This window comes from Euleptes europaea, chromosome 14 (genome assembly GCF_029931775.1).
Source record: "Euleptes europaea isolate rEulEur1 chromosome 14, rEulEur1.hap1, whole genome shotgun sequence".
Lineage (NCBI taxonomy): Eukaryota > Metazoa > Chordata > Lepidosauria > Squamata > Sphaerodactylidae > Euleptes > Euleptes europaea.
The window spans coordinates 37,401,437-37,420,241 of record NC_079325.1 but is presented as its reverse complement, the minus strand read 5'-3'; the positions used below and the strand labels follow the sequence as shown (position 1 = coordinate 37,420,241).

Genomic DNA, 18,805 nt, shown 5'->3' with positions numbered 1-18,805 from the left:
CTTCAGCACTGACCATAAAACCCACACCACACAGAAGCATAAAAGAGTGTAGTGGGTGTTGGAACTCAGCTGTTGGTAGGTTTTGGGGTGGAGCTTGAGGAGGGTGGGTTTGGGAAGGGGCTTCAATGCCATAGAGTCCAATTGCCAAAGCGGCCATTTTCTCCAGGTGAATTGATCTCTATCGGCTGGAGAGCAGTTGTAATGGCGGGAGTTCTCCAGCTAGTACCTGGTCGTTGGCAACCCTAGCTGTTGGCCCGCTTTAGCTGTCTGGGAAAAAGCTCTGCCTGCCAGGTTAATGTCTGGCAGAAACTACAGTCAAGTTGGTTGCTGTGCCTCCCATTTGAGGGGGGCACTCACAACGTCTGTTGGGCTCAGGCTGGGTAACATCATTACTGGGTAACAATAATAACATAACAACAACATAGCAGAAAATCCAAAATACTGTGATGCTTTAAATACGAGCCTACCTTCCCTCAACCTTACCCTGGCCACCAAAGACTGGCCAAACCAGAGAAATCTGAAATTGCTTCTGAACTAAGGTCATGCTAGGACTTCAAGCAAATCTTTGGGTGGGGGGGGCAGAGGTAAGCAGCCTAGTAAACAGACAGCAATACTGCCAAGGGGCACGGCGGAATATACAAGAATACAGAAACACAGAGGAAGGCTCCGCCCTCAGTCATTGTGCTCGAACCCAAAAGTATTGGGTTATGAGGATCTGAGCAGCCCCGCTGGTTCACAGTCACTAAGCCCCCAGTAGCAAGGCATCAGGAGAGTCGCAGGGAGAAAAAGCAGAGGCACCCAGCAGCACAGAACTGGATATCACGAGGCCACCAGCCAGTGGCGTTCCCCTCCAAAGCTGCCCTTTCTTCCCAAGGCCACCATGACCACCAGCTGCCGCTGTGGCTGTCTCGGTTGAAGGACAGGATGAAAAACCACCTTGTAACTCAAAGTGTTGGAGGTCACCTGGACCAGGCGGTGATTGGCCAGGACACCTTTCAATCCACGGCAGCCTGTTTGGTAGTTCTGGTGCGGAGGAAGGGGAGCGAAGCTAGTCTGCGGGGTAGGTTGAGAGGCGGATGCTGACCATCTCGTCAGGCCAACGCCGGCGTCGTGCCGCAGGTTCACTTGAGCGGCCTGACCACAGCACGGTAAGCTTGCACAATCTCCTCGGTGTTGGGACAAGTGTACTTAAACTCCTTCTCTTCGGCAGCGTTGTTCAGGTACCGCCACAGGCCGTGCAGCTCCTCGGGGATACCAAACTGCCGATAGTGTTGGCACACAACCTGTGGGGAGAAACAGGACAAAGGTCAAGAGAGGGAAACAGCCTTCCCCTTTTAATCTGTGAGGAATGAAAAGGCACTGCAGATGGGGCTGTGGCTCAATGGTACTTTGCGTGCAGGAAGTCCCAGGTTCAATCCCCAGCATCTCCAGTTCAAAGGATCAGTTAGTACGTGATGTGAAAACATACACATAAAGCTGCCTTATACTGAATCAGACCCTGGGTCCATCAAAGTCAGTATTGTCTACTCAGACCAAGGTCAATACTGTCTACTCAGACCAACAGCGGCTCTCCAGGGTCTCAGGCAGGGGTCTTTCACATCACCTACCTGCCTAGTCCCTTTAACTGGAGATGCCAGGGATTGAACCTGGGACCTTCTGCATGCCAAGCAGATGCTCCACCACTGAGCCAAGGCCTTCATCTGAGATCCTGGAGAGCTACTGCCAGTATTGACCTTGGTAGACCAATATCCCATCTCAGTAAAAGGCAGTTCCATGTGTACCTCAAGGACCACTGCCCTTCAGAGCAGAGAGTGCTAAGCTGGACAGAGCAATGGCCCAAACTCAGGAAAGCAGCTTCTTATGTGGGGGGGGGGTGGCTCAGTAGTACAGCATCTGCTTTGATCGCTATCAGAAGGTCATAAATTCATTCCCTGACTTCTCCAGTTAAGTATCTCAGGAAGGAGGAATTGGGAAAGGCCTTTTCTGTACTCAAGAGCTTGGAGACCCACAGGCAGTCAGAGAAGACTATGCTGAGTTTGATGACCCAAAGGGCTGAATATGGTTGTGAAACTCACATTAACAATGTTGAGCTTGGGCAATAGGCTGCAGTCAGCGAGGGTCATCTGGTCACCGTCCAGAAACCGCCGCCGAGAGATGGAGAGTTGAGGATCCCGTACCAGCTCATACTCCAAGGGTGTGTTCAAGTACTTGTCCAACTTAAGCAAGGCTTTGAGGAGGTTCTTCTGCAGAGCTGGAAGAGAAAAACATTAAAGAGAACCTCCTTGGGACTTTGGTTGGTGGAACACCTGGCTTGCTGCTCACTAGTTTAGGGGGCTGAAGCAGGAACGATCCCTAAACATATTCACCTATATTTGCATCTGAGGCTTCTCAGCTATGCATATTCTGCCTTTTGCACAAAAAGTAAATATTTGGTTCTGTTACAGAATGGTCAACTTGAGTTTTGAACAGGCTCAAAAGATGAGCTTTTCCAACTCTGGCCTCCCCAGCTTTGTCTCAAAACTGGAAAGGGTGCATTGGACCCTACCTTATGAGTCCACATTAAGAGAAGACGTGTTAGGGCACTAAAGCATTGATCAAACCATCTCCACCCTCTACAATGGCACCAGACAGCTAAATGGAACCTTCACATTCAGAAATAGTCTGTCAAAGCTAGTAAGGACCAACAACAGAGTGCTTCACCCCATCACCACCGATGGAGACAGACCTGTGAGTTGATCCCACAAGGCAGTTCATGTGCCTTTACCAAAGAGGCAGAAATTATATAGGCCACCCGGGTAGGCTCAAAGGGTCAGATCTAGTCAACGGCCCACTGATTGCTCTCAAGGTTTTGGAAAGCTCTTGTATGATGAGTAAATCGTCTCCCACCCAACCAGTGCACCTCACCTTCCTTTGTATCATTTTTTACCTTCATCCTGGGCAGGCACTGGATTCTTGATGTAAGCAGAGAATCTGTGGAAAACATCATTTCCAGCGATGCTGGACTCTTTATACTTGGTCACCAGGCTTGGGAAACTGTGGGAGGAAACAGTCGGCGTAGGGCAAGAGAAGGAGTTTGTGAAGATGGAATCTTGTTTCTTCCATGGATTCCCTCCCTTCCTCTATGAGCCCTCATACCAATTTAGCTCCATGCAACAGACACTGGTGTGTATTCAACCATCCATGTACAAGAAGGCTTGCTGAGATTTTCTCTCAATTTCTGCACCCTTCCTACTCTCAACATGATCATTGCTGGGATCATGGAATGTGTGCAGGGGAATAGACATGCGGGTCAGTGGGCAGAGCAAAGAGGGAAAAGGGGACAAAATCAACCCCTTTATTCAGTGGAGTTGCCCTTGGAGGAGTGATTTCATCCCCTTGCCCTTCTTTGCCCCAGCCTCCTCAAACCTGCACAGCCATCCTTCCACACAAATCTCACAACCCTGTATGCAACCTTTCCAGGGGTCCGAAGGAGCTACAGGAAGAGAAAGGAAAACTCCACACACTATTCACAGTGATGTGATACACAACTCAGTTGGCAGTGCCCTCCCCTTGCCTGGCACATGTTTCACCAGCAAAATCTCTCCACTTCTCTGTTATGACATTGGCCTTCTATTATAGTCCCATGGAGGAAGTCCAGATAGCACCCTAAAGAGCAAATTTCCAGAAGTTTTGCAAATTGCTTCTTATTGATAGTGCCTTTTTAGATTAATTGCAGTTGATGGGCAGTGGGTATGTATTAACAGCCTGATGATTTAGCATTTACAACATTTTAACATGTTTTTATCTGTCGATTATTATTAATGTTATATGCCCCCTTGAGCATCAGAAAAAGTGGGATAGAAGTCTTTAAACAAATTAAGTGACCTTTGGCAATCCCCTCCTACCTTCACCCTCCCCATCTGCATCATGGGAGATGTGTCCTACCTTACAGGACTGTTGTAAGGCTTACAGCAAAGCAATGGATACAAAAATACTTGGATGACAACATTTGCAGTCATTTCTGCATCCCCTTTATCCTCCCTCCCCAAGGCCAATCTACTTTGGCAGTCATTCAGAACTGCTGATTGAGCACTTACTTTGGGGGTCCCAGGGTCTCCTCCAGAAACTCTTCAATCTTGTTAGTGTCTGTTTTGGATTCGCCATCATACAGCAGCACAGGGAGCTGAGCTCCTGGGGCAAAGTCCTTCAGCACATCCAAGGACCTGTAAGGGGCAGGGCAGGGGAGAAGAAACATCAGCCTTGGTCACTCACTCAAAAAGCTGCAGATCCTTAATGCTTGGCCCCAGCTATGTTGATGGCTGGCCCTGGATCTAAGCATCAGTTCCACCCCATAAACCCTTTTAAATACCATTCCTAGAATGTGTGCAACAAGCCCCCCCTTCCCTCAGAAGTGCTCCTCATGAAATGAGAACTCACAGCCAAGCCCTTTAAGGGCGCAGGACTTTTAAAGTCAGACTTTGTTTTCTCGTGCCTGCTTCAGTTTTTAGCCACGTCGTTTTCTCAGCTGCAAACACCCCCTCATCCCACCCAAGCTGTTGTTTGCTGGGAGTGGGGATAAAACCTGTAGGCTGCCTAGGGTTGCCACCCTCCAGGTTGTGGCTGGAGATCTCCCACCACTATTACATCTGATCTCCAGATGACAGAGATCAGTTCACCTGGAGAAAATGGCCACTCTGGAAGGTGGACTCTGTGGCATTATACCTAGGGTTGCCAACCCCCAGGTGGTGGCTGGAGATCTCCCGCTATTACATCTGATCTCCAGCCGATAGAGATCAGTTCACCTGGAGAAAATGGCCGCTTTGGCAATTGGACTCTACGGCATTGAAGTCCCTCCCCTCTCCAAACCCCGCCCTTCTCAGGCTCCTCCCCCAAAATCTCCAGGTTATTTCCCAAGCCAGAGCTAGAAACCCTAAGGCAACCTCTGTTTCCTTCTCAAATGGGTGAATTGAAAATACACAAAGACACATTTGGTGTCGGGCGGGGGGGCCTCTCCCATGTCTCAGTTGCCATGATTTGAGTCTCCCCCTCCACCGCTACAACTCCTTGTTACTAATAGAAGTCCTTGGAAGAACTATTTATGGATCTCCCTCTGGGCCATCTATTTTTACTCCGAGGGCAGATAAGCACCAGTGTGTAACAATAATAAAAACTGAACACAGATATCATATATAATCATTACAGCAGGACAAAAGCCCACGAAAATAAATGCAAACAAGATGGAAGCACTGGGTCAAGCCCCTTCCCATGGATACGGCACCTTTTGGTATCCACCGTGGTCAGAGTAAAGGGTACGCCTTTAAGGAGCAAGATCATAAAGAGACGCTGGCAGAACGGACAGTGCCCGATCGTCTCTCCGTCATCACTCGCCTAAGAGAGAAAGATAAGAATGTGCACACTGAGATTTCAGAAGTATCTACACCACAGATGTAAAGTTCTTTGACCGCCACGCCACGGCCACACCTCTTCATAAATTACAGTGAACACACGTACAATCTGTGCACACTGTACACTTGGTTTGTCAAGTTGCGTCAAGTCGTTCTCATGTTACATTCAATGCATTTACATCTGAACATGTGATTGAAACCTCACATGTATCCAGGTACTGATCCCCAGTTTCACCTGTAAAGTGACCACATGTGCTGTTTCTTATAAACCTATGTACGTGTAACCACATGACCAAGCCTTCTCTCTTTCAGGGAACCCTGGGAAAGTTAGTTCTATGAAGGCAGTAGAACCAAGGGGTATCAAAAAGGGGATTCTCGGTATCCTTGCTATATTTCTCTTCCCAGATTTTTTTTGGGGGTTGGGTGGGACCATGCTCATTAAGCTGGTAGAAGACCAATATAAATGTATAGCACAGACATAGATCTTCATTAACCATACCAAAATATCTCTCTGTTTCTGTTAAAATTCCTCGGTTGTTTCACCTAAGGACGTCCCCACCCTCCTATCCCAATTCACCTCGGATTTTGTTCGAGGCCAGATTTTTGTAGCAGTGTTGTTAGCACCTGGCGGTGGGTGGGTTTAGTATTGCCTTTGGGTGTAACACAGGCGTATCCTGGGAGTAGAATGTTTTGTTGTTCTTGCTGCTGCTTATCCCCCCCCTCCGCTGTTTCCTGATCTCTGCATTTTAAACCATCTAGGTGACACCATGCACTTGGTATGCGACAGGTCACCTGTGGCAGAGAACATCTGTTGCACAGTGCTCAGTGGTAGATCCTCCTCCCACTCTGGTTTTCTTCAGGGCTCATGCTATCTCCGTTATAAAATTAGTTTGCAAAAAAACCCTTTACAAGCAAAAACACAAAAACCCTACCCCCATCACCCCCCCCCCCCACACACACACACTTCCCCACTATGCTGGAGTCTTGAGAGCCAGGGTGGGGTAGTGGTTAAGAGTGGTGGTTTGGAGCAGTGGACTCTGATCTGGAGAACCAGGTTTGATTCCCCCACTCCTCCACATGAAGCCAGCTGGGTGACCTTGGGCTAGTCACCGTTCTTTCAGCCCCACCTACCTCACAGGATGTCTGTTGTGGAGAGGGGAAGGGAAGGTGACTGTAAGCCGGTTTGGTTCTCCCTTAAATGGTAGAGAAAGTCAGTATATAAAAACCAACTCTTCTTCGTCGTCTTCTTGTTTGCTCCTCCTCTTTATTAGTTAGGATGAAAGTCACCCCAGGTCAGAGGCCTACTGGCACTTCAGATTAGTGAAACCGGTTTGGGTGAGGTGTTGTTTTGTGCAAGACAGACCCGGGGAAGAGCACAGGCTCCTGGGCTAGCTGCTTGCCTCCTTGAGGCCAAGTTGCCCAAGGCCTGGGCAGATTCTCAAATTGCCTTACAGATGGAAAGAGGAGGCCCAAGGTGCGGGGTGGGGGTGGGGGGTGGAGTGATTATCATCATCCTCATCGCTTTGCAGGGTGCTTGACATTTACTCAGCCCTTCACAATAATCTAAAAAACAGAATGACAAGGCTCAGCCTGAAGGCTTTATAATCTGCATCAGTCCACATGCAAGAGGAAATGTGGGGGACAGACCGTAAGATTGGAATATGCAATTGGCACTTTACGCACACTGATGCATACAAAGGGAACAATCAGACTCACAGATGGAAAGAAATTACTGCCGCTGCGTCATACATCTAAAAGCAGTGGGGGGGGGATATATATCATGTTGTGATCCTGCTCTTCCCCCAGGTAGCTTCGGAAGGCATACATTGTCTCCCCTCCATTTTACCCTGAGAACAACCCTGCAATATAGGCTGGGTTGAGAGATAGTGACTGGCCCAAGTCGCCCACTGTGCTTCGTAGCTGACTGGAGATTTGAACCCAAGGCATTTTTGTAAAGGAGGTCCGGGTATGGTGGTAAACAACCATGGGGGGGGGGAATTCAGAAAGAGAAGCAAAGGCGAGAGAGGAGATTGGGGCACACCTAGCCTAATATACAAGTACCAGGTAGATGAGTCCCCTCGCCCCCATCTACACAGTCCCGGAAGCATGGGAAAACAGGTATGCAAGTCACTCGATGGTTGCAGTATCAAGCAGAAACTTGCACGTGTAAATGGTGTGATCTCAGATCAAACACTCATGGGGGCAAACTTCTATATCACCTGGAGTTAGTTCAGGTGCAAGACACTTCTGTTCCACATGCTAGCCCAAGAGTGTCAGAGCAACATACCTTTGGGAGTAAGTTGTCAAGCACGGGAAAGCTCCTGAACCTGTTTTCATGCTACGGCATTGAACGCTCAAGTGCTGCTGAGCATGCTCGGAGCATTTCCTCGCCTCCAGAACGGCAATAAAAACTGCCCTCTCACATATGTTTCCACCCCAAAGCTCTGTAGGGAGCCCTTTTGGAATGGAATTAAGGGACCAACAAAAGTACTAGTACAGGAAAAATGGACATGCCAGGACAAATTATGTCCCAGGGTGGCTTTATTCAAGGATATTCCCCTATTAGTTTCTCACCCTGTTGGACCTCTGTGCTGAGAAGCTGCCCACTTTGGGGGATCCCACAACTAATGACCCCCTGTGGCATTTTCTTTTCTTTTCCTCCCTTCTTCTCTTAAAATAAAAAAGTTCAAATCGGCTTTTAGGAGGATCCCAACAGTTCAGTCTCTTTTCCCTTCCCCTAAAATATCCTTTAGAGTTATGATGGTCATCAACAAGAGCTGGTGTAGCACAGAGGATATTAAATAACCAAAATAATAATAATAGGCTTAGATCAAGCTAGGTTCCTGTGCCCCTGGTAGAACAGAACGAATCAAAGCAAAAAGCAAAAATCTTTGTCCATGTCATTCCAGTGATATTTGGCACCCCTGCATTGGGATTACAGGGGCTTCCCTCAGGTTCAGCACATCCCAGACATGCATGCCTAAACTCAGCTTCACATGACACATGATTAACTTATGGATCAGTTCCATTCAATCTACTCCCTTAATATCAGCGGTTGTAGAACTCATGACCACAAGATGAGGCAACGACCGCAAGCCTTTTCAAAAGAATAAGAAGAAGAAGACTTGGTTTTTATGTGCCGACTTTATCACTTAAGGAAGACTCAAACTGGCTTCCAATCACCTTCCCCACAACAGACACCCTGTGAGGGCTGAGAGAGGGGCTGAGAGAGGGTGACTCCCCAAGGTCACCCAGCTGGCTTCATGTGTAGGAGCGGGAAAACAAATCCAGTTCACCAGATCAGAGTCCACCGCTCCAAACCACCACTCTTAATCACCACACCGGAAAAATGCATGGAGGATAGTGGTATTGGCTGTGATAGCTAAATGGTACCTCCATGCTCAAAGGAAGTGTCCCTCTGGATCCCCACTTGCTGAAGGGGACAGACACTGGGGAAGGGAGTTGCCTTCATGCCCTTCTTGTGGCCTCCTTAGAGGCAGCTGGCTGATCCCTGCGGGGACCAGAATACTGAACTAGATCCAGCAGGACTCTTCTTAGGTTTGTATCTTTTCATATGAAGCTTCACTGTCATTCCAAAGCTTCACCACCCCGCTGGACCTGAAATATCCATGCAGTCTAATGCCGGTCTCAACACCCTTCATTTCCCACCGTGCAAGGACCGCTGCCCCGTTAGAACTCACCTTGACAAACAGCTGGATCTTCGAGCTCTCAGCCATCCTGCTCAGGACTCTGCAGGAGAAAACAAAACCCCAGACAGTTTTCTGGCACCCTACTCTCGGTCTGCTTTATAAAATAGACACACCCTCACCAAAGCTCCACAAGCAGCATTCCTCCGGTCTCCTCTCAACGCCCTGTTTCTGCAGCTACCCAAATTGTCTTTTCAGAGGAACTCCCTCACTCCTGTTCAGGAAATGGCAAGACAGAGTTCTGTACAACCTCAAAAGGCTGCATTCACACACACCCTCCCGCAACAGTGATGGATACGGGACTGGTAAACAGCTACCCACCTTACCCTTTTAAAAAAGTACGATCTTCCAGGCGGCTGTGCATGACTGCCTGCAATCCCTCCTTCGCCACTGGCTGAGCTGCTATGATGTCACAGACTATTCACAGGCATGCCAGGCTGTGTAGGCACTGGGCAATGCTGGTGTGGAAGACGCTGAAGTGATTGTTACTGGTCAGAAAACCAAGAAGCAATATTCATGGTGGGGATCAGGAATTTTGCGAGAATAATGAAGAAAGGCGGATACACATTCGCACATACGCAGGGCTGCCTTTGAAAACGTTCCAGAAAACATTGTTGAGTCTAAAATGGGACATCCAAGCTATTGTCAGGGGCTGGATATAGGGATCACATCACCCTTGTGCTGAAAGAGTTGCCCATCTGTTTCAGTGGTGGCATCTTGCCCGTGGAATGCCTTTCCCTTGAGGCTTCCTTGCCCCTTACATTTTATCCTGAAACCATAATATAAAACATAAAATGGACTTCTGAATGTTACACATACCCACTCTTTGAAAAAACAAGCCAAAATATTTTCCCCCCTGGGGGTGGGTGGATGAGTGATTGTTTTAAACTGTTTTTACAGTCTGCTTCTAGGCTGAGAGCTGTTTTATGAGGATCGTTTTAGGTTGCTAAATGTTTTGTGCGGCTTGCTGGGTTTTAAAGATTGTGTTCATTTTAATGCTTTTATAATTTTATCCTTTTCTCACCTTGTCAGCCACCCTTGCAGGTCTTTGGAGAGGCGGTATATATATTCTCTAAATAAAGAGATGGAGCCAATCCACACATCCAGAACAATGGCAGGATACGAGAATTTTCCCTTCACTCGTTTTCACTATTAGAGATGGGAAACATGGCAGCCATGGTTATGCATGCTGAATACAAACGGCATTTACTAGCATACCCACCAGTGTTTAGATGATGCGACTTGAATCTAGAAACTTTACAAGGATTACCAAGGACAGCTGCCTTAAAAATCTTCCCTCCCATGTTTCATCTCCACCTGAATAATACTCCTAAAAAGCCCTTTGATCTGGCTCCATACCTGGAGGGACTGGCAAGAGAACTGGGAGTTTGTAAAGCGAGACACCGGGAATCTTAATTCAGAAGCCTGTTGGGTACAACGGAAACTGGACGCATGCCACGCCACCTCCTCATCTGGCTGAGGGCTCAGCTCTCGGCCCACGTTTTAGAGGAGAACAGCTACCCACGACAGTTTGTGCCGGCAGCCTGCTCAAGGCGGGAAGCAACAGGGCCGGCCCGCCTGGTACCTACTACAGAAAAATCTTTTGCAATCACTGAAACTCTCGGTGCTGCCCACCCAGATCAGCACAGAGCCAGTTGTTACTGTCACGGGAGAAGATGTATTGTGACTGACCTGTGCGAGAGTCACAACCCACATGAACACATGAAGCTGCCTTATACTGAATCAGACCCTTGGTCTATCAAAGTCAACATTGTCTACAGTACTCAGACTGGCAGCTGCTCTCCAGGGTCTCAGGCTGAGGTCTTTCACATCACCTACTTGCCTGGTCCTTTAACTGGAGATGCCGGGGATCAAACCTGGGACTTCTGCATGCCAAGCAGATGCTCTACCACTGAGCCATGGCCCCTCCCCAAGGGCTGTTTTACAAGGATCATTTTAGGCTGCTAAATGTTTTGTGCTGTTTTTATGCTCGTGCTGGGTTTTAAACACTTTGTTTTTTGTTCACCCACTTTTGAGTTCCAGCCTCACTGGCTCTTTACATTTCATGTATTTAAGATACTTGTATGCTCCTTTTTCTCTCTCTCAAAGGAAGTCATTTGCATGTTGAAGACTAGTGATCCCTGTTCCCTATCCCTGATATAAACCACAAATGATTATGCCTCAAGGTTAGGGTTCTTAGGCTCAGCCACATTTTCCTCCTCATGCCCAACTTTGAGGTCTTCAGAATGCATGCCTAAACCAAGACCGAGGACTACATAGAATCATAGAGTTGGAAGGGACCACCAGGATCATCTAGTCCAACCCCCTGCACAATGCAGGAAATTCCGAACTACCTCCCCCCCCCACACCCCCAGTGACCAATACTTCATGCTCAGAAGATGGCCAAGGTGCCCTCCATCTCAAGATCTGCCTAAGGTCATAGAATCAGCATTGCTGACAGATGGCCATCTAGCCCCTTCTTAAAAACCTCCAGGGAAGGAGAGCTTAACACCTCCCGAGGAAGCCTGTTCCACTGAGGAACTGCTCTAACTGTTAAAAAATTCTTCCTAATGTCTAGATGGAAACTCTTTTGATTTAATTTCAACTCGTTGGTTCTGGTCCGACCTTCTGGAGCAACAGAAAACAACTTGGCACCCTCCTCTATATGACAACCCTTCAAGTACTTGAAGATGGTTATCATATCTCCTCTCAGTCTTCTCCTCTTCAGGCTAAACTACAGGAAACAGCCAGAGAGGCAGCACATCCAGGTAGCTGCTATATTCCATGACCTTTAAATGGCCCATCCAGACACAGTGGGAAATGGAAGACTGACCCTGCAATCCCCATGAGGTTGCCCACTACAGGGCATCTTATCCAGGTCTTTCCTCTGCCCTCCAAACTACCCTGGTAAGAGGAATCACTGGGACACAATTAAACAAGTAACACAAGTGATGATTGCAATATTCATCAAGCTGGCACTTCTGAATTTTCCAGCTGCTGTTTATACACCCCAAGCACCACCCATAAACAAACAAATTCCAAACTGCAAGTCCCCAGTGGCGTATTTGGCACTATCCTGTTTTCCCTCTGCTGACTCTTTCGTCTTCAAGAAAGAGGCAGGGAGAGAAAGGAGGACTCTAATCTACTATCATTTTTTATGCCATCTATCTATAAGGAGGTTGCCAAAGAAACTCAAAAGCAGAAGAGGTTGTGTGGATGCTACAGTTGTGTTCAATGACAAACTAATACAACATTAGACTTCAAGTTCCTAAATTTTCACTTTAAACCAAGAACCAAGTTGTCGAAGACCGCCAGTCCAAGGGATTCTTGGGATGGGCCAAAACACACAAAATTACACTACCCTGGGGTATGAGTCCTCACACCTCACCTTAGTAGCTCCTATCAGCCCCTTTTCACTACGCAAACAGCCAGAAGCCAAGGGGCATACTTCCTACCTTCCTGGGATTAAAGTCAAGAAAGTCACTCCTGCAAGGTAGACCACTTGCAGCGTGAGTTTCACAAAACAATTAACCTGGTAGGTATAGCAGCGTAGGCCTAGATACTGGAATGAGATTGAAGCCACCTGAAGAAAAAACACCACAAGATATAAAGTGATTTATTAAAATTGTGCGAAAATATTTCTAAAAAGAACAGTGAGCAGAGAGGATTAAAATAACAAAGGCTAAATCAAGGGGACTAACTACACAGGAATAATATTAGTTCAGATTACCAGATGTTACCCTTCCAGCTGAAATCCTCCAGCATTCAAGTCCATTCTTTCCAAGAATCAGCATGGGCAGACAGCATGTCTGACCCATAAAGCAGGCACGAAACCACGAAGTCCAAAGTTGGATCAAGTTGCCAAGGCACCAAGAACAAAACTTGACCAAAAATGCTAACCTTTATGGCCAAGGGTCTGAGTTGGCCTGAGCTCATTTGACCAATCAGATCCGTGGCTGGTGATGTCAATTAACTACATAACCCTGTTACCAGCCAGGTGACCAAGAGGGTCAGAGTGAGATAAAGTGGTGGGGGCTTATCTGCAGGCTAAACCCTCCCACTTCTCAGAGGTGTCAAGGTTTATAATTTCATCTCCACTAATTGGATGGAATGTGGTTCCAACTGTTCTCGGCCTTGGAGACTAGAAGGGAGTTGGGATAGAAACTGCCTCCTCCCAGCACCTGGACTCTTATCTCAGTTGCAAAAACTCACAGCTTGCTAAATCTCAAGCAACAGCACAATTATTTCCCAAATTAAACGTTTCTATTGTAGGCCTGAGGGAGGGAAGGCAGCATGGTACAGCCCGATCTCGTCAGATCTCAGAAGCTAAGCAGGGTCAGCCCTGGTTAGTATTTGGATGGGAGACCACGAAGGAATACCAGGGTTGCTGTGCAGAGGAAGGCACTGGCAAACCACCTCTGTGAGTCTCTTGCCTTGAAAACCCCATAAGGGGTCACCATAAGTCAGCTGCGACTTGACGGCACTTTACACACACATTGTAGGCCTGAAGCCTGAACCGCTGTATAAGAGAACAAGAAACTGCACTAGGGGACTTGTTCCTTGACACAAGTATCTAGTCCTTATGGCTGCAGATATGTTTGAAAGCATGTGGGCTTTGCCTACTGAAATCTCAGCCCTTCCTCTAGAGAGCTGAGGTTGATGGCTCTTGTTTCTTCCTCCTAGGGTTGCCAACCTCCTGGTACTAGCTGGAGATCTCCTGCTATCACAACTGATCTCCAGCTGGTTAGAGATCAGTTCACCTGGAAAAAATGGCCCCTTTGGCAATTGACTCTATGGCATTGAAGTCCCTCCCCAAACCACGCCCTCCTCAGGCTCTGCCCAAAAACCTCTCGCCGGTTGAGAAGAGGGACCTGGCAACCCTACTCCTTCCTTAGGCATGTGGCTGAATAAGACTTCCAAGGGCCGGGAAATGGACTTCACTACCCCAAAGAGTTCCCTGCCCTTTCCCACATAAACACAAGGAAAACTGTGTACATTTGTTTTATTGGAATATTTAACATAAGTTGCAAAAATCAGCTTTAATTTGGGGCAATTTTTTAAAAGTCTTGACCCACACACAACCCTGTATAAATTAAAACAGGTGCTCAGTGCCAGATTTTGGGGAAACCCTGGTTCATTGGCTAAACGGTTCCACACCATTTTGCTTTATTAACAAAAGCAAGGCTGGGCCCATTGCTGGGATTCTTCAGTGCCTAACTCACATTTCCTGCCAAAGCCCCAGAGTATACCCTCGACTGGCCAATCCGCAAGCAATGTCTTTGCAACCCCGTCGCTGGAAACAAGCCTCAGGGACCAAAACATAGCAACTTCTTCCATATATAACCTGATGCCTCACCCTGCCCTTTTGTCTGTGCCTCTGAAACCAAGGGGGAAGAGATCCACACCTCCAGGAACATAAAAATAGCCATCATATTTCTGTACTGGTTCATGAGTCAACTGACCTTTGAAAACCCTGCAGAGGGGAACACTGCACGATACAAGCAATGAGAGATTGCTCAGAAAACCCAAAGCCAGGAAATACAGCATAGAGGCTAGGCTTTGGTGTGCTGAAATCCAAAATTCTGCTCCTGGGGGTGTCAATGTTCTGCTATTGAAAGGCATTATGCAAGCTACACAGTTCTGCAGGAAATAAAATATGTACATAGCTTTTTCTTGCAAAGACTACATTTCTGTATTTATTTATTTTTCAATTTCACTTTTTCTACTCACCTGGGCCAGTTTGCAAATCTGGGTTATGAGTGGGGATCCTCTGGTTTCCTCCCCCCACCCCACCCAAGTGTCCAGTTGCTTTGGCAGAGTAAATTGCAGGATCTTTACATCATCATTTGGGTACAGTATTGATTTCTCGTGCACGATGGTGCAACTTGACATGTTATGCAACTCACAGAGCTGGTGTTGTGTAGTGCTTAGAACATCGTGTAACTCCAAAAGTCAGGACCCTCCTCCATGTCTTCTCGGGCTACAGAATGTTTGAGATTGTGGGAGAGATTCCATATATCAAGGGCTGAGAAATTGAGATCACTCTACAGGCAATCAAGATCCTGACTCACAAGGAAGTAGGCAGGGTTCCCCTGGGGACCAGAACACTCCCTTGAACTCATTCTTTGGCTTCCTGAGGGCTCATCAAAACTCAGTCCATGATTAACACAATCAAGGTTTGCAGGACAATAATTAACCTTTTAGGACCATCCAGGAATCTGTCTTACAATGCAGACTTCCCTGGAAACCTAATCATGAGTTGAAGCCAGTGTCACCAGCCACCTGCTCATCTTTGACAATCCAGTTTGCCACTCAGGAAACACTGTCATCACTCAGGAAACTCAATCATCCTACCTCCCTCGTTGTGCGTGTAAAGTGCTGTCAAGTCGCTTCCGACTCATGGCGACCCTATGAATCAATGTCCTCCAAAACGTCCTAGCCTTAACAGCCTTGCTCAGATCTTGCGAAGTGAGGGCAGTGGCTCTAGTTACTTGCAGTTTCAGTAATTCCCCACATTTAGTATTTTATATTAGTCTTCCAACCTACTTGCATTTGCTGGCTGTTAATTTTATATGTTCAATAAAGATGAAAGCTTAAGTATTGTCCCCAATTCCAAGCCTCTCCCTGAGGAATTGCCCAAGCTTGCGCTCATTTAAAGCACAGTCAAATGATGGAGGAGAGGTAAGCCAAGTGTGCTGCCTTGACCTCCTTGAAGAAAGGGTGGGATAAAAGAAAATTGATGGATACTGTATCATTTTGACAGGAAAAAGATCAACTTGTGGGCACTTTAGTATGTAAGCCATTATTATATGAACAGACCATAAATTATTGTATCCCCAACTGCTTGGAGTTCCTTTCCAGGACAGGACTATCTTAAAGGTAAAGGTAAAGGTCCCCTGTGCAAGCACCAGGTCATTCCTGACCCATGGGGTGACGTCACATCCCAACGTTTCCTAGGCAGACTTTGTTTTTTTTTACAGGGTGGTTTGCCAGTGCCTTCCCCAGTGGTCTTCCCTTTACCCCCAGCAAGCTGGGTACTCATTTTACTGACCTCGGAAGAATGGAAGGCTGAGTCAACCTTGAGCCAGCTACCTGAAACCAACTTCCGTTGGGATCGAACTCAGGTCATGAGCAGAGCTTGGACTGCAGGACTGCAGCTTACCACTCTGCGCCACGGGGCTATCTTAGGCTAGTTTTAAATTTCAAATTGAAATATGGTTTAAAAGGAAAATAAATCGCTCATGTAACATTCACCAATCTCTCTCCCTCGGCCTGCAAAATTCCAGAAATTGATTTGGCACTGTTTCTCCCATTTTAGATCACTGTGCTTGTTGTGTTTATAGCGAATGACGGCACATTCCTCTTCCAGAAAATTCTCATGTGAAAAGGAGAGACCCGGGAGGTGCTCTGGGTTGCTCCACCACTGAACTCCCCTCCCTTGCCCGCATCACCTGCTGCTGAGTGTGCAAGTTTTAAGTGGGGGGGGTAAGCAAGGTTTTTCTACAGGTCTCACAACATACAGCACCACAGAGAAAGACTGCAAAGGGTGGGGGGAAGCAGTGAACTCGTTTAACTGCTGAAATATTGCAGTGAGAATCTCGTGACCACAGTAAACGTTCGTTGTGCAGGGGGAAACCCCAACAAGAATCACCAAAGATGTGAGGAGATGAAACATAAACACACTCTCTCTCTCTCTTAAAAATTAAAAAAGCCAAAGTTCATCTGTCTAAGATCCTTTAGCTGTCTCCATGCATTGCTGAAGAGCAAGTAACAGCACGGCAAAAGCATCCAACAATCGCTGGTTATTACGATTTTTATTAAAACAATAATTATTTTCACATTTTGTCGTTGTTGTTTTTTTGCTAGCAATATACAGGCTTGTTGTAAAGGCCCTTACCAACCACCAAGAATTCCCACAAAGGCCAACAAAACAGCCCTGATTCTGGTTCAGTGAGGCACAGTGCATGGGAAACTGGCCAGACAAATCAGAAAACCAGGGGGAAAGCCCGGAGTGTTAAGGCAGCATGCCAGAGAGCAAGAATCAAAGGCAGTCAGTCCCACAATGGGCAAGTTTCTGGGATGTCTTTAAAACACACGTATGCGAGCTCCTCGTGGGATGGGGTGAAGGAATGGATCCCACAGTTGCTCGTTTTGCGAGTGCACTCTTGATAAGGTCCCAAGACACAAGATTTTGAGTTGCATGTGAGCTGCAGAGGGAGATGATGATTCAGGAAATCTCTGGAAAAACCTGCTGCTCCAAGGAGCCACCATGTACATGCCATTGCCCCTGCCCTGATCTCTTGCCCCTTGGCATAGCTGAGGCCATTCATTCTCCAGTAACCCCCTCTTTCTTCCAAAGAAACTCAACATTTTTTAAAAAACAATCCCACGTTTGCAAGAAAAATTTGCACCAGGATTTTCTTTAAAAGAAAAAAAACACATTTTGTAAGTCTACTGCCCGTGCTAAGCAGCTCATTTGGCACAACATCTTGCAGAACGGGGAGCTGTCTGGCAAGGAGTAGCAAAGAGGTGGAGGCAGGAAAGCAAGAGGGGCACTGAAATGGATGGGGCAGAGGGAAGAGAAGCACACAACTGTACATCATGAGCAAGGGACAAACAGGCAAGGGTGCCAAAATATGATGGTCAGAATCCATCTAGAGATAGAACCAAACTACATAACAGGGAGGAGAGAAGGAGAAATACAAGAAGCCTTAAAGTACCTTAGACAAACATTCAGCAAAGCCCTTACAATCTATCCCAGTGTTTTTCAGATTGATGAGACCCAATCCCCCTCTCCCCAAAAAAGGCATACTTTATTCTTATGCCTGAAAATATGTACTTTCCAGAATCTAGAAAACTTAAACATCCCCCCTCCAAAAAAAGAGTAACCCCTCTCCTCCATGGGTGTGGTTCCTGATTGGAAGTAGACAGGCAGAGCTGCAACTCACACAGAGGCACACTTTGCAGCCTCCTCAAAGGGCAAGGAATCCTGCTGCAGGTCTACACAGGCAGCAACCAAACAATCCAATCCCATATGAGGAAGAGATGTGCCAGAATTACCAGTCCCACTTAGTGAAGGCTGATTGGAAAGGGGTAAGGACAGAGCAGCAGACTATACAGAGATACAGCAGGAAAACTCCTCTGCAGTTGGGTACCCGGTATTTAGATTAAAGACTCACGTGAGGCTGATTTTCTACTGTATGGTAGCAGGCTTCCATAGTCGGGGAACTTTAGTATTCCTTCGGAAGGTTTTAGGCCATATCCTAGTCCCCAGAAGAGGCAATTTACATTTGGAACATAGCTGCAAAGAGAACTGGAACTGAAAACCACAAAACACCTACCAGTGTGCCACGAATTGCCAAGGGCACACTTGCTTTCAATTGGCGCCTGTTTCCCTGCTATGCTCATGGATGGCAAAGGGCACACTTGTTTTCAATTGGTGCCTGTTTCATGACCAAGAAAGGATCCGGCCATTGATCCCATGTTTATAGCAGGTTAGACAAACCATCTAAAAACCCCTTTCTGCATTTCACGCAAAGAAATCTATACTTTTAAATGCACAACCGCAATTTGCATTTGAGGGTGCCACATGTATGGCTCTGCCTTTTCAACTTCTGCTCTGAAAAAAAGATTAAAATATGAATCTGCCCAATTTCTCCCCAGGAGGAGAGGTAGATTTTTTCCCAAAGCAACATCTGGGCCAAAAAGATCTGA

At 47.0% G+C, this 18,805-nt stretch overlaps 1 protein-coding gene across 1 annotated transcript; it reads right to left on the bottom strand.

Moving 5' to 3' along the window:
- Nucleotides 1-1,121: 1,121 nt before the first annotated feature.
- CLIC3 (chloride intracellular channel 3) lies at nt 1,122-9,125 on the bottom strand. The gene is made up of 6 exons (XM_056860532.1): nt 9,086-9,125; nt 5,258-5,367; nt 4,077-4,202; nt 2,927-3,033; nt 2,076-2,251; nt 1,122-1,283 (listed from the first exon to the last, which is right to left on the bottom strand). The coding sequence occupies exons 1-6, from the start codon at nt 9,119-9,121 to the stop codon at nt 1,122-1,124; spliced, it is 717 nt and encodes a 238-aa protein (XP_056716510.1). The 5' UTR covers nt 9,122-9,125.
- Nucleotides 9,126-18,805: the final 9,680 nt, after the last annotated feature.

Coding starts and splice junctions, on each gene's coding strand:
- CLIC3 (XM_056860532.1), bottom strand. CDS start 9,121: ATGGCTGAGAGCTCGAAGATCCAGCTGTTTGTCAAG. Junction 5,368..9,085: donor AGATCCAGCTGTTTGTCAAG/GTGAGTTCTAAC, acceptor TTTCTCTCTTAG/GCGAGTGATGACGGAGAGAC. Junction 1,284..2,075: donor CCAAGCTCAACATTGTTAAT/GTGAGTTTCACA, acceptor TTCTCCCCACAG/GTTGTGTGCCAACACTATCG.